Here is a 15,302-nt window from a genome sequence, read left to right as displayed (position 1 = left end):
GGCATGTGGAAGTTCCCAGACCAGGGATCACACTCAAGCCACAGCAGTGACACCACTGGATCCTTAATCTGCTGAGTCACCAGGGAAGTCCGGAACTCATATTTTTTACTTACATATCTTCTACCTTTTTTTTTTTTGCTTTTTAGGGCTGCACCCAGGGCATATGGAGGTTCCCAGGCTAGGGATCCAATCAGAGCTGCAGCTGCTGGCCTACGCCACAGCCATAGCCACATGGGATCTGAGCCGCATCTGTGACCTACACCAAAGTTCACGGCAGCGTGGATTCTTAACCCACTGAGCGAGGCCAGGGATCGAAACTGCATCCTCATAGATGCTAGTCGGATTCATTTCCACTGAACCACAATGGGACCTCCCTACTTCTACATTTTTAAAGTGAGTATATTATTACTTGTATACATTTGTATTTTTAGAAGGTATTTTATATTCTTGCCTGTACTTGTGGTACTGCATGGTGACTATGTTTTAGCAATAATTTGGGTTTAGGGGGGCGGGTGAAGACTGAATTATTATAGAGGCAAATAGCCGTGAGGTGTGGAACTGGCTTTGAAATACTTCAGCAAACACTGGGCAAAACTCTAATTCAAAAAGATATATCTGGAGTTCCCGTTGTGGCTCAGTGGCTAACGAATCCAACTAGGAACCATGAGGTTGCAAGTTCGATCCCTGGTCTTGCTCAGTGGGTTAAGGATCTGGCGTTGCCGTGAGCTGTGGTGTAGGTTGCAGATGTGGCTCAGATCCCCCATTGCTGAGGCTCTGGTGAAGGCCAGCAGCTATAGCTCCAATTAGACCCCTAGCCTGGGAATCTCCATATGCCTCAGGAGCTGCCCTAGAAAAGGCAAAAAGATTAAAAAAAAAAAAAAAAAGAAAGAAAGAAAAGATATATCCACCCCAATGTTCATCACAGCACTATTCCCCGTAGCTCAGATAAGACATGGAAGCAACCTAAATATCCATCAACAGATGAATGGATTAAGAAGATGTGGTACATATACACAATGGAATACTACTCAGCCATAAAAAGAATGGAATAACGCCATTTGCAGCAACATGGATGGACCTAGCGATTGTCACACTAGGCAAAGTAAGTCAGAAAGAAACAGACAAATACCACATGATATCACTTATATGTGGATTCTAAAATATCACACAAATGAACTCATGAAAGAGAAATAGACTCTCAGACATAGAGAACAGACTTGTGGTTGCCAAGGAGGAAGGGACAGGGGGATGGATTGGGAGTTTAGGATTGGAAAGGATTATCAATAAGGTCCTTCTGTATGGCACAGGTAGCTATATTCAAATCCTGTAATAAGCCATAGGGGAAAAGAATATGAAAAAGAATACACATATCACTTTGCCATACAGTACAGTTAACACAGTGCTGCAAATCAGCTACACGTCAATAAAAAATAAATGACAAAAATTCTTTAGCAGACAGAAAAGGGTAAAGTGAGAGGAAACATCGTGATCATGATTGAATCTGAGGGGTTGGCCTCTGGGGGTTCTTCACACCATTCTCTCTACTTTGGGGTATGTTTAAAAGTTTCAATAATAAAAATGTCTAAACATACTTAAAATAGATGTTTTAAATTCATTCATCCAATGACACCACCTTGGGCACGGCTGTGCCAGGGGTGCCAGCTGACCAGTCCTGGAGCTCCCACATCTGACTGTTCTTCCTCTGACCCCCAAGGCGGCCCAGGAGCCAGAGCAGAGCCAGGTGGGGAAACGGAGGCCCCAACCCGGTCCCTGCCCCCACAGGGGAGGATGGGCATAAACTCACCACAGGCATGGAAGACGCGTGCCCGCTTGGCATCAGAGCTGGAGGCATGGAGGACAAGCTTATGGTCATCGAAGAGGGCAGCAGGGCCTTGGGTCCGCAGGACCATGACAGACATGTCTTCCAGGTCTGTGGAGCCAGACACAGGGAGGTGACCCGGGGGGCCTCCCATACCCCAGCATCTATAACTCCTGCCCATTGTCCTCCCAGGGCAGAGGATGCCAAGACCTGAGCCTCTGGGCCCCAGCTCCACCCACTCTGTGAAAATACTGGGAGCCATTGAGAGCCACCAAGATGTCTATGAGCGTGTGACGTGGTGCGCTACTTCCTACCCTCTCTGCACCTCCAATTCCTCATCTTCCCCGAGAAATAGGAAGAGTAGAGCAGCCAGCCAGGTGCCTGGCACACGACAGGACAGGTGTGGGGGAGAAGCAGGTGAGGGAAGGAGGCTACCTGGGCGGCAGGCAGGTCAGGGCCCCCCATCTCAGTTTCAGCATCACTCACTGCTGCCCTGGGCAAGCCCCTCCCCCTCGCTGAGCTGGAGCATTCCCGTCTCTGAAACCAGAGACAATCATGCCCGCTTTCATGAGTAGGGGGTCTCGTCTGTGAAGCCCCTGGCCCACACCCAGGACATTGCCGCAGCATCCTTCATGGCCAGCTTCCTACCTCAAGATAGCCTTAGAAAGTAGGGCCTCCCTGAAACACAGGCCAGTGATGCCTGGGGAGGAGGCCAGGTTGGGGGTTGGAATAGGAAGCCTGGGACCTACCCCAGGCTGGCTGAATGACCTCGGGGGTCTTCTGACCTCTTAGCCTCAACCTCCACATCTCTAAATTGGGGGTGAGGCTGCCCTCCTGCTTAGATGGCTAAATGAGAACTGGGGGAAGGAGTCTGGTACACAGTGGGTGCTCAAGTAATGTTAGCATTTTCCACGCCCTTACAGAGAGAGAAAAGTGAGTCGGCTCGTTCTCAGAGTTCTGTGGGTGCCCCCTGGCCCCGGGGGATGTTGCGGAGGGGCAGCTGCCAGCCTGAGGCAGGTTTTAAGGAACAGCAAGGTGTGTCCAGGAGCTGAAACGCTGGCCCCGAGCGCCGCCTTCAGAGTCGCCCAGATGGGTCAGAATCCCTGCAGGGTAGCTGAGCAGTGACCCTGGAAATCCAGGGTCACAGGCTGCCCCCAGCATCCCCCTCACCTTGCAGGCAGTGCACGTGCCGATCACAGTTGTCCTGCTTATCAGAGTTCAGATTGTCCCTGTCACAGTTCACCAGCAGGATGGCTCCGTACCCTTCAGGTCCCCAGACCCACTGCCGCTGCCAATGGCAAAACACAGCTGGTGATGGGAGCTCAGAGCAGACCTGTGGCTCCTACCCCAGCAACCTCCCAGCCAGTCTCCTAACTCCATCTCTCGTCTTCACCCTACCCTGTGACGATAGGGCCACTCCTGCTGCAGAAACGGCCATGGCTCCCTACTGCCCCCACCAAGTCCAAACTACAAGGCTGTCTTTCATGGCTCTCTGCCTTATTTCTCCAGCCAATGTCCTCTTTCCCAATAAGCAACTTCCTGATGACAAGATCCACGATCCATTCCTCCCTCCAGGCCTTGGCTCCCTCCACCTGGAATGCCTTCTTTCTTGCATCACTTTGGAGCCCAGCTCAAGTGGATGTGAGAGGAAGTCTCCCTTGCTCCCAAAGCTCACCTTGACCTTCTCCTCTGAACTTCTAATGCATTAAATGCCCCCATAATTCATCTTTAAGTCCTTTAACAGTTTCAGAATTGGTAGACTTCCCTTTTCACCTAGATTAGGGGGTGGACATACTACTGCCCACAGGCCAAATCTGGCCCACTGCCTGTTTTTCCAAATAAAGTTTTATTGGAACGTAGTCACCTCCATTTTTTTCCATGTGGACAACAGCTCTTTCACCATACAATGGCAGAATCAAGTAATTGTAACAGAGACAGGATGGCTCACAAAGCCTAAAATATTTACTCTCTGTCTCTTACAGAAAAAGTTTGCCAACCCCCGGAGTTCCCCTTGTGGCGCAGCAGAAACGAATCTGACTAGGAACCATGAGGTTGCAGGTTCCATCCCTGGCCTTGCTCAGTGAGTTAAGGATCCAGCATTGCCATGAGCCATGGTGTAGGTCGCAGACGAGGTTCGGATCTGACATGGCTGTGGCTCTGGCGTAGGCCGGCGGCTACAGCTCTGATTCGACCCCTAGCCTGGGAACCTCCATATGCCACGGGTGTAACCCTAAAAAGAAAAAAAAAAAAAAAAAAAAGGTTGTTGACTCCCAATGTAGATTGAAAATCCAGAAGGATTTTTCCCCACAAAGGAAGGCCTAGCCCAGGACTGGCCCCTGTGTGCTTGAAAATTCTTAGTGATGATTTTTCTCCCAGTGAAAGAAGGTCTCCTACCACACTTGGTTCCTATTTGGCTCCCCTGGCCTTGGTCTCAGCTGGGAGGCAGGGGGATACCTATAATGGCCTCATCCCACTTAACCCAGCCTAGCGCAGCTCCAAACTCCATGCCCATTTCTGGGCCCAGGCAGAGACATCCTACCTTGTCCACGAAGCCCCTATCCTGCCTGCCTGCATAGTTCAGGTCACAATCCAGAGCGATATCTGCAAGGAGAGGGGAGAGGGTAAGTCATGACAGGTTCCCAGGAGCCCCCACAGGCCCCCGGGAGCCCCCACAGGCCTATGGCCTCCACCTTTTCGCCTCAGACTCAGGGCCTAGCTGGGGCCAGGGAAATGGAGGTCATTTCCAAGAAGACACTTCCCGAGCATCTGGAAACTCCCTCTCTGGGCTGGGGAAAGGGGCTTTGGGGAGGAAGCAGGGTCAGAGCAAAGCCCCAGGTCAAATGCTGCCCCCTCCAGGAAGCCTTCCCTGAACTCTCCCTCTTCTGCATCCCTACAGACTTCGCAGTCTATGGTACATCCTGCACTGCATTTAGGTTGCCCTGGACAGTCTTTCTGTATGAAGCTGCCTCATTTTCTTAGGATGGGGCAGTGAACCTGGACTTTGGTGTCAGACAGTCATGGATGTGAATCTGGGCTCTGGCACCTACTGGCTATGTGGCTTCTCTGAATCCCAGCTTCCCCCAATCCCAGCCTCCATCCCACCTTCTTAATCTTTCTCCCTAGAGAGTGAGGGAGATTTTACAATACAAATGAGACATTCAAGGGAGAGAGGGAGAGGGAGAGCGAGAAAAAATTTGAATTGCTTTTTAAACATGTGAAAATATACCCAACCACCATGGAATGAGCAGATGAATCTCTCAAACATAACACTGGGCAAAAAGCCCAGCCCCAAAGGATGTGTATAATGTGATTCCATCCACAGAAAAATTCAAAGATAAGCAAATATTACTTGGGTGAGCATATTCAGATGAATAAAACTGTAAAGAAAAGCAAAGAGGAGTTCTCGCTGTGGCACAGTGGGTTAAGAACCTGACTGCAGCAGCACGGGTCGCTGTGGAGGTGTGGGTTTGATTCTAGCCCAGCGCAGTAGCTTAAGGATCTTGTGTTGCCACAGTCACGGTGTAGTTTGCAGCTGTGGCTCAGATTCAGTCCCTGGCCCAGGAATTTCCATCCGTTGTGGGTGCAGCCATTTAAAAGAGGGGGGGAAAAAGGCAAGAAAACACCACAAGGTAGTGGTTACCTCTAGAGAAAGGAGGGAATTATGATCAGAGAGGAACTTGGTGGCCGGGTGATACTTTGGCGTGCTGGTCAATTTCCCTGCTCAATTTCTTGACCCGGGTGACCTGCTTAAATGTTTGCTTTGTAACTATTCCTTAATGAACGGAGACACACACACACAATAAAGCTTTATGTACTTTTCTGCAGGCGTATTTTCCAATGAACCAGAATGTGAGTGTTCTGGGAGGGGGAGGTGGGGGGAGCCCCAGCCTCAGTCCTAACTTGTTTTTGATCCATTCAGCCAGTCTATGTCTTTTGGTTGGGGCGTTTATTCCATGAACATTTAAGGGAATTATTGATATGTATGTTCTCATTGTCATTTTATTAATTGTTTTGGATTTGCTTTTGTTGCTCTTTGTTCTTCCCTTCTTGTTGTTTGATGACTATCTTTAGGGTTGTATTTGAGCTGATTTTTCTTAGTCACTTGTGTATTAATTGTACAGTTTTGGTTTGCAGTTATTCTCAAAGTCCTAACTAAAGGAAAGCAAATTAAAGCAATAATGAGACACTGATGTCCCAGACTAGCCAAAATGGAGAAGGTTGATAAGGTACAGTAGCAGGGCCCTCTCATATGCTGCTGGCAGGTGTACGAAGCAGTATGATCTTGGGGGAGAGCCATTTGACAATATCTATCAAAATTTTAAATGTACATACTCTTCTGCTTCTAAAAACGCCTCCTGCAGATAGAGCATTTGCAACTTTCTTGCTCTCCAAGGGCTCATACCCACGTACTAGGAGCTCCCAGCTCCACATCCTTGGCAGCTCTGAGTTAAGTATCTTTTCATTTGGGTTCTGATCATTGGGGCTTTCTTTATTTAATATATTCATTTTTTTCCTATATAGGTTCTTACAAACTATTGAGTAGATTTTCCTGTGCTACAAAGTAGGTTCTCAGTAACAACTTTTTTTTTTTTTTTGTCTGTTTGCCATTTCTTGGGCCGCTCCCGCGGCATATGGAGTTTCCCAGGCTGGGGGTCTAATCGGAGCCGTAGCCACCAGCTTACGCCAAAGCCACAGCAACGCGGGATCCAAGCCACGTCTGCAACCTACACCACAGCTCACGGCAACGCCGGATCGTTAACTCACTGAGCAAGGGCAGGGACTGAACCTGCAACCTCATGGTTCCTAGTCGGATTCATTAACCACTGCACCACGACGGGAACTCCTTTTTTTTTTTTTTTTTTTTTTTTAGGGCCTGCTGCATATGGAAGTTCCCAGGCTAGGGGTCCAATTGGAGCTGTAGCTGCTGGCCTACGCCACAGCCACAGCAACTCGGGATCCGACTCACGTCTGCAACCTACACCACAGCTCATGGCAATGCCGGATCCTTAATCCACTGAGCGAGGCCAGGGACCGAACCACTACCTCGTAGATCCTAGTCGGGTTAGTTAACCACTGAGCCAGGAAGGGAACTCCTCATCTATTTTTTTGAATATACACATATATCTGTTCTTTTTTTCAGACTCTTTTCCCACATAGGTTACTGCACAGCATTGAGTAGATTTCCCTGAGCTATACAGTAGATCCGTGTTACCTATTTTATATATAAAATAGTGTGTACGTGTCAATCCCAACCCACTGGGGCTTTCGTGACCATGATTTGCTGGTTTACATTTTTGGCTTACTCCTACTAATTGTTTGGGTTTTCTTTCTTATTGCCTGGAGTTCTCTATTATCTACCAGCACCAAGCCAGCCATATGCACTGCAAATTTCTATTCCATAGTTTGACTTCGTACTTGTCCTCTGCTGTAGAGAAGTTTTCTAACTAATATGAAGTTGAAAAGAGATCCTCTTCTAAAAGCTTTAAAACGCTGACTTTCACCTTGAGAAAGGTCACTGAGTGTCCCATGATTCCCACAGGAGCACAGGTCTATTTGTTCTGTTGGTCTATATTAACCCTGCCCCAGTTGCATACTGCTCTTGGCCGAGGCCCCCAACTTACCCACACAGGTGAGGTAGAGCACCGCGTAGCCCAGGGGCAGGGGCTCGTGGCTGGAATGGTAGGAAATCTGAACCTGTAAAGAGATGGGCCCCGGGGTCAAGTGGCTGAAGCCAGGTCCTGGGGGATCTGGCAGGGAGAGGAGGGGGTCCCAGGAACCTCTGTGCACTTGAGTTTACCAACCAAGATCTTCCTTTAGCCTTCTCCGTGCCATTTATTTCTCCATGCCTCAGTTGGCCCATCTATAAAATGGGAACTATCTGTGAGAGATTCCATGGAGACCTGCGCCTGAGAGCTGCCGGTGACTATTGCGTGGTGCTGGCCAGCCTCCACTCCCCGTTGACTCCAAGTGTCACCTTATAAAATGAGTTCATGGCGTTCCCATCGTGGCTCCAAGGAAATGAGTCTGACTAGGATCCACGAGGACACAGGTTCGATCCCTGGCCTCGCTCAATGGGTTAAGGGTCCGGCATTGCCATGAGCTGTGGGATAGATTGCAGACATGGCTCAGATCCCGCATTGTGCTTTAGGCCAGCAGCTACAGCTCTGATTTGACCCCTAGCCTGGGAACCTCCATATGCTGTGGGTGCGGCCCTAAAAAGACAAAAAAAAAAAAGAATATTCTGGAAAGAGTTACTGTCCTCTCTGGGCCTCAATCTCCTCAGCTGAAGAATAGGTCTAATAACAGTCACATAGGATTGATTATAGACTGTGAGGATGAAAGAAGGAACACACGTGACATGCTCGCACGCACCCAATAACGGTTGAAGGAAGCCAGGATGGTGATGATGATACAGAAGCTCCAGGCTGATGCAGCAAAGCCCCTTGGGCCCACAGGCCCTCCCCTTGGACATCCCCTCCTGAGGCGGGTCCCTCCATTCTCTGGCTCTGATGTCCTCATCTCGGCCAGAGGTTCAGGATTTGATAGAGGCTGCTCATCCCTCCATCCTGGGGGCCCCAAAATCCTGAAGTTACTGACCCCCATGAGTCAAACCCCAGCAATGGTGCTTGCCTCAGGCATACCTGGATTTCAGCCAAAAGTGGGGGACATTCCAAAGACCCTCCTCAATCCCTGTGGTCCTTGGGGCCAAGGAACTCAGGATGGGGAGGTGTCCACACAAGCTCTGGCTCAGTGCAGGGGACAGGCTGGCTGGTCCTCCTGCCCTACCTGGGGCCTCTGTCCTGACGCCCACAACTTTCCTACTCACTGGATCATGTGACTTTGGGCCAGCCACACCCTTTCTTGGTCTCAGTTTCTCATCTGTAAAATGCGTTCATAGCATCCTGCCCCACCTGCTTCACCGAGGTCCGTGCATAGGCTCATTCGGGTAGTGGATGGCGAAGATGCGGGGGTGATGGAGTGAGCCTGCCCCAGGGGGAATCTAGTTCAGCACTGATTAGCTACATGGCTCTAGGACATGGGCTCTGAACCTTGGGAACCCCGCCTGTGCCCTGTGCGATGAGGCTCAGACCCTGCCTCTGAGGGCTTCGGGGAGGACTGGGTGAGGCCAGGGCCACCCAGTGCCGGGGGCGTGGTCAGCGCTCCTTAAAGGGCCAGTTTCCTGAAACATCGCTGCTGAAGTGGAGTGGGGACCTGCTACCCACATGACAAGGCCTGGTTCCCATCACCCCTTTAAGAGGCGCCACCTGTGCCAAACTAAATGCCCGCCACATTTTTCTCCTGCTTTTTAAATGCCCCCTCCCCTGGGGCCAGAACATTGCCTCCAGCTGGGCCTTGTTAAACACACCCCTGGCAGCTGAACAGGCAGAGAGAGGAGGGGAAGGGGGCCATCCTGCCTCTGAGAAGGGAATGGGTTAGGGAAAGGGGGTCTTCCCAGGCACCGGTGCCCCCCCACCCGTCTCTGCTTTCTCTCTTTCATTCCGAGTGGCAGAGACCATGACTCAAACGTCAGCCTAGAGATGGGGAAACCGAGGCCCGACACTGAAGATGGGGGGCAGCTCCCCCTTTCACAGGAAGGAAGAGCAGGAGGAAAGGCTGGCTCACGTTCTGCCCCACACCAACACGAGGAGGAAGGTGCTATGCATGTGCCCATTTTATAGATGGAGAAACGGAGGCCCAGAGCAGTCACGTGACGCATCAGCAGACTCACAGTTTGTGTTTGTAAGTTGCAGGGCTGGCTGGTTCAGGGCTAGGCGCTGACCCACTGTGTTACCCTGCATCTCTGGGCAAAGAGGGAGCTCTGGTAATTGTGGGGCTAGATCACTGGCTTCCCATCACCTCCCAGACCAGGGGACCCACTCACATGACTGTCATTGAGGTCATTGCTGGGAGAGTTCATGACCACGATGATCTCGGAGCCCTGATCAAAGCGCCAGCGCCTGGTGTCTGCGCGCTCTCGGGCTCTCTCCCTGCTGGTTGAGATGTAGATGTCCACCCCGGGGGTTCCGTAGATCTCAAACATCTCTGTGCCCTCAGGTACTGACCTGGGAAGAATAGGGAGCCGTGGGAAGTGCTAGAGATCAGCCCATGTTCAGACGCGCGAGCTCTGGCGCAAGCTCTTGCTTCCTCCAAGAAGCCTTCCCTGACTGTCCCAGACCTCTCAGATCCTCACAGCAAAGCCCCTGGGTGTCAAGCCTGGACCCCACACATGTGTATGCACCTCACGTTCCAAGGGTCTGTGTTCATAAACATTTCCCTGTGAATTCTCCAGGCATTAACTGCAGCGTTTAAAAAGTCCATGCTGTCCCACTGCCCTGAGTCTGCATTTCCCCCACTCTAGCCAGTCTGTTTGAAATCAGCCTGTTCCTCTAATTGTCTATGGGGTGCCCACTGCACACACGGGCACTGCCTCGGAGCCTTTGATCTGGCTGGGAGCTGAGGACAGCACTGCCCTCAAGGCAACCAGGTGGGGCTCAGGGCCACGGGGTCGGCGGCCAGCGGGATCCCATGTAGGGAGAGGCCACTGTGGGACCAGAAGACTTCCTGGAGGAAGCAGCACACCCATCCAGCTGGGGGAGACAGTAGCCAACACTGGTCGAACTCTTGCTCTGTGCCAGCCCTTTTTGAGTTTCTGTATGTGTATTATGTCATGGAATCCACTCAAAAATCCCAGGACATAGGTACTATTATTATCTTCCATTTTACAGGTGGGAACACTGAGGTTAATAACTTGGAGTTCCCATCGTGGCGCAGCAATAATGAACCCAACTAGTATCCATGAGGATTCAGGCTAGATCCCTGGCCTTGCTCAGTGGGTTGGGGATCTGGCATTGCCGTGAGCTATGGTGTAGGTCACAGACTCAGCTCAGATCCTGTGTTGCTGTGGCTGTGGCATAGGCTGGCAGCTACAGCTCCGATTCAACCCCTAGCCTGGGAGCTTCCATATGCCCCAGGAGTGGCCCTCAAAAGCAAAATAAATAAATAAAATAACTGATGATGCCAGTAAGTGGCAGGGCTGGAATCCAAACCCAGGCCTCCAGGCTCCTGAGTCTCTATTCTTACCTGAGAGTAATGACAACACTCAGCTCCCAGGGTTCCCATCCCCTAAATACTTACCAGGGCCGGGCTCGGCTAAACTTTTCCAAACATCAGCTCATCTAATCCTCAGCACAGCCCAAGGATGAGGGAATTATCACTCCCGTTTACATGTGGGGAAATGGAGGCTCAGGATGGGCAAGAGGCTTCCCCAAGCTTGCACAGCTGCAACCCCCCCCCCCCGCCCCGCCGACCCCAGGCCCTTCCGTTGCTCTGCCTCCTGGTGGAGGAGAGCTGACCTCCTTCAAAGCATCCTCTTCCCTCCTCCACCAGCATGATTCTCAGTATGACTTACCTTTATAAAAAGAGAAATAGGAGTTCCCGTTGTGGCTCAGTGAGTTACGAAACTGACCAGTATCCATGAGAACATGGGTTCGATCTCTGGCCTCGCTCAGTGGGTTAAGGATCCCACGTTGCTGTGGCTGTGGTGCAGGTGGGTGGCTACAGCTCCAATTCAACCCCTAGCCTGGGAACTTCCATATGCCACAGGTGTGGCCCTCAAAAGAAAAAAATAATAAAAATAAAAAGAGAAATAAATGAAGCCCAAACTGTACTCCACCAGGCTCTGCCCTGGCTCTGCCCTGCCAGGTGTCCTCACCAGGTGGGAGGCACTGACACACCTGTGTCTCCTCCCAAGCAGGGCTGCCAGATTTAATCAAACAGAACATCCAGTCAGCCTTGAATTGCAGATAAACAACAAATTTGCTTTAGTATAAGTATGTCCCATGTAGTATTTGGGATATACTTAACACTTTAAAAAATTTTCATTGTTTAGCTGGATCTCAAATTTAACTAGGCCTCCTGGATTTTATCTGGTAACCCTACTCCCAAAACTGTCATTTCCAGGGCTCCCTCGCATGGTGCCCTAGGTGTATGAGCCAGACCATCAGGGGACACGGAGAGCCTAGAGAGAGAGGCATGGGGACACAGAGGTAGAACCAGAGAGACAGACTGATGGAGACACACCTGGCCACAAACGGCCCCTAGGACCCTCCCCCCAACCCCAAGCTGCTCCTGGGACCCCAAGCATCCACAAGGTAGAGCTCAAGGCCTTGGATGGTCCTTCTGGTATGAAGCCCACCCGGTTCCCAGGTCCCAGCCCATGGTTTGGGGTTATTTCGTCCAACTCCCTGCATGCCCTGGCCCAGGTCCTGTGTGAGGTGCCAGGGGACACCCTGATGAAGATGGAAATAGCCCTGACCAGAAGGGGCACAAAGAAGCTGGGAACTCGGTGGAGTAAGGACTGGGGTCAAGACTGAGGTTTTTTGTTTTTATTTTTTTGGCCACCCAATGGCATATGGGGCTCCTGGGCCAGGGATCAGATCTGAGCCACAGCCACAAAATAAGCCACAGCAATGCCAGATCCACTGCGCCAGGCCGGGGATCGAACCTGCATCCCAGCACTCCCAAGCCGCTGCTGATTCCGTTGCGCTACAGCAGGAGCTCTAAGAGTCAGACTGGGCTGGGTCACATGTCAGCTAAGTGACCTTGAAGAAATCACCTAGCCTCCCTAGATTCTGCAAAATCACCTATAAAGTAGGATAATGACACCCACTGGGTCAACTTCACGGCCAATTTTGAGGCTCAGATGTGATAATGAATGGGAAGGGAAACCACCTGCCCAGGATGGGGAAAGGGATCATTAAAGTGAATCAGGACACAGGTAATGGGTGGATGGAAGCAGGTTGAGAGGGTGGGCTGGGGTGTCCAGGGAAGGCTCCCTGGAGGAAGACAGATGAACCAAGGACAAGAAGGAGACACTTCTGAGGGGAAGGGATTTCCACTGTGGAGCCTTAGGAGGTCAAGTCTAAATTATGGTCTCTATGTAATAGGGAGCTAGTGATGTTTCCTGACCAGGAGGGCAACACAATGGAGCCACAGCCAGGTGGGTAAGCCTACAGACTCCGGGGCCAGGTGTCCCAGCCCCACCGCTCACCAGCTGTGTGACCTTTGCCTCCCTCTGCCTCAGTGTCTACATCTATGAAGTGGGGTGATGAGAAGACGAAAAGAGGGGGTGAGTGAAAGTTGCAAGCACTTGAGCTCAAGACCCCATTTCACTGCTGGGGAAACAGGCCCAGAAGAGAAGAGATTAGAAGGTGGGGCCCTAGACTCCCAGTCCAGTGCTCATGCTCCATCATGAAGCTGTGTGATAGGATGATCAAAAAGGTGGCTTCTGGGAGGAGAGCCTGCATCAGGTACAGTGGGATCTGGATTCCCCATTTCCAGGAGAATGAGGAAAGTGGTCAGAGGCTCACCTGAATGAAGTTCTTCCTCCAGCCAGGCCATCCCAAGCACAGCACCATGTTCTAAACAGCACCCCAGCCCAGCCCTGGGGGTACAGGTGGCTGGGAGCCTCAGGCTCTCCCCAGCTGAGGCTGTCCATGCACAGGACAGTCCAAGACCCTTGCCAGCACTGAGCCCTCCTGGCCAGCCCAAGGACCCAACTGACCCAGTGGCACAGCCAGCCTAGGAGCTTGTTGCATGGTGGGCAAAATACGGTAGGATGATGAACAATTCTGGTTCGCCAGGGACTGCGGCATTTCCCGGGATGCAAGACATTCAGTGCTAGAACCTAGAACATCTCGGGCAAACCGGGACAGCTGGTCACCCTCACAGTAGTCAAGCTCAGACTTGTGTTGAACATGCAGATTCCAGAATCATAAGTTCTGCAGGCAGAGCTCTGGAATCTGCATTTTATTTTATTTCATTATTTTTGTCTTTTTAGGGTTGCACCCGTGGCATATGGAAGCTCTAGGGCTAGGGGTCACATCAGAGCTGCAGCTGCCGGCCTCGCCAACAGCCACAGCAACATGGGATTCAAGCCACATTTGAGACCTGCACCGCATCTTGCAGATCCTTAATCCACTGAGTGAGGTCAGGGATCGAATCCGCATCCTCATGGGTACTAGTCAGGTTCAATCCACTGAGCCACAACGAGAACTCCCGAAGCGACATTTTAAGTCATCCTGATCCCAGGAAGTCTGAGGTTCATGGCTAAGAATGGACTGTCTCAGAAATGCTGGACCCAGTTTCCCCACCCCCCAGGGAGTGTGGGGGTGACTCAGCGTGAGCCCACACCCTCCTGGGAACTGAGACAGGTCAGGTCTCTCTTTATACTCATGCCCTCTTCAGGGGTGAGGATGATGATGGCAGCAATGATCTGGAAGACGGCTCCCTGGCCAAAGGATGTTGGTGCTATTTCCCCCACTTTACAGATAAGAACACTGAGGCTCGCTGAGGACAGGTGACTTTCTCAAAGTCACACGCTGGTGAGTGACAGACTCACAGCCGGCTCTTCTTTCCCAAACATAAACCCATCCGCCCCCTTCACAGCCTCATGGTCTCTGGGAAAATAAAACCAGTCATTTCAGAGCTGGCAAACTGCAGGGAAAGTCCTTTGTGGCTGAAAACAGAAAGGCTGACCCAGCGAACACCAAGGTCCCCAGCAAGAGGATCAATGGTAGCAGAGGAGACCGAGGCTCGAGCAGCTCAGGCTCTGGGTACCAGCTGCCCCTCCCCAGGCGGCCAGGATCCTGGGTCCCGAGTTTGCCGACTTCACCAACAGGACCAGGTTCCGGACATCACTGTCCCTCCTGGAAAATGGTGGCCACACAAACCCTTCTCATAAAATCCAGTTTAGAGAGTTGACGTTGCATCCAGTCCCAGAGCCCAGCTCTCTGCACTGCCCGGTCGGAGCTCCTCCCTCACACAAAATCTGGTGGCCGTGGAAGGGAGCTGCTTTGTCAAGTCAGGAAGGAGGCTCGGAGGCCTCCATGAGCAGAGCTTGAAACCCACTCTTCTGTGCCAACCTCTTCCGGGTACATATGGGGCAACTGAAGCCCAGGAAGGAGCAGAAAGTTGCTCAAGATGATAGAGCAGGAGTCTCCATCATGACTCAGTGGTTGACGAACCTGTCTAGTATCCATGACTTGGATTAAATCCCTGGCATCACTCAGTGGGTTAACGATCCTGCATTGCTGTGGCTGTGGTGTAGACCAGCAGCTGCAGCTCCGATTCGACCCCTAGCCTGGGAACCTCCATATGCCATGGGTGAGGCCCTAAAAAGACAAAAGACCAAAAAAACAAATAAAAACCAACCAAACAAAAAAGATGATACAGCAAAGGATGACAGAACTAGGATCAAAATTCAGGGTTCATGGCCCCCAGGTGCCCCCAAGACTTTTCATTTCATTAGACCATCTCTGCTGAGCAAGGGGTAAGCTCTTTGCCCTTCCAACTCGCACAGCGGTTCTCAACCCTAGTTGCGCGTTTATCCCTAGTGCGTGGCTCAGCACACTGTGCATCCCCCTTCTCCTCAATCCCCGCTAAGAATCCCCACTCAGGAAAGCAAAGCCCCCTTCCCAAGTCT

The 15,302-nt window shown here is 51.4% G+C and overlaps 1 protein-coding gene across 1 annotated transcript in view; it reads right to left on the bottom strand.

The window, feature by feature from the left end:
* Positions 1 to 15,302, bottom strand: part of PADI3 (peptidyl arginine deiminase 3) — a 35,995-nt gene that overhangs the window by 17,631 nt on the left and 3,062 nt on the right. Inside the window, exons 2-6 of the mRNA XM_003127646.3 lie at positions 9,702 to 9,882; positions 7,441 to 7,513; positions 4,359 to 4,420; positions 2,990 to 3,107; positions 1,805 to 1,930 (exon numbers count right to left, since the gene is read on the bottom strand). Of these exons, the coding sequence (XP_003127694.1) occupies positions 1,805 to 1,930; positions 2,990 to 3,107; positions 4,359 to 4,420; positions 7,441 to 7,513; positions 9,702 to 9,882 (560 nt within the window). The remainder of the gene's footprint in view (positions 1 to 1,804; positions 1,931 to 2,989; positions 3,108 to 4,358; positions 4,421 to 7,440; positions 7,514 to 9,701; positions 9,883 to 15,302) is intronic.

The sequence above is a fragment of the Sus scrofa genome, chromosome 6, assembly GCF_000003025.6.
Source record: "Sus scrofa isolate TJ Tabasco breed Duroc chromosome 6, Sscrofa11.1, whole genome shotgun sequence".
NCBI classification, from domain to species: domain Eukaryota; kingdom Metazoa; phylum Chordata; class Mammalia; order Artiodactyla; family Suidae; genus Sus; species Sus scrofa.
Note: the sequence above shows the minus strand (reverse complement) of the source record. Positions and strands in the feature narration are given on the sequence as shown.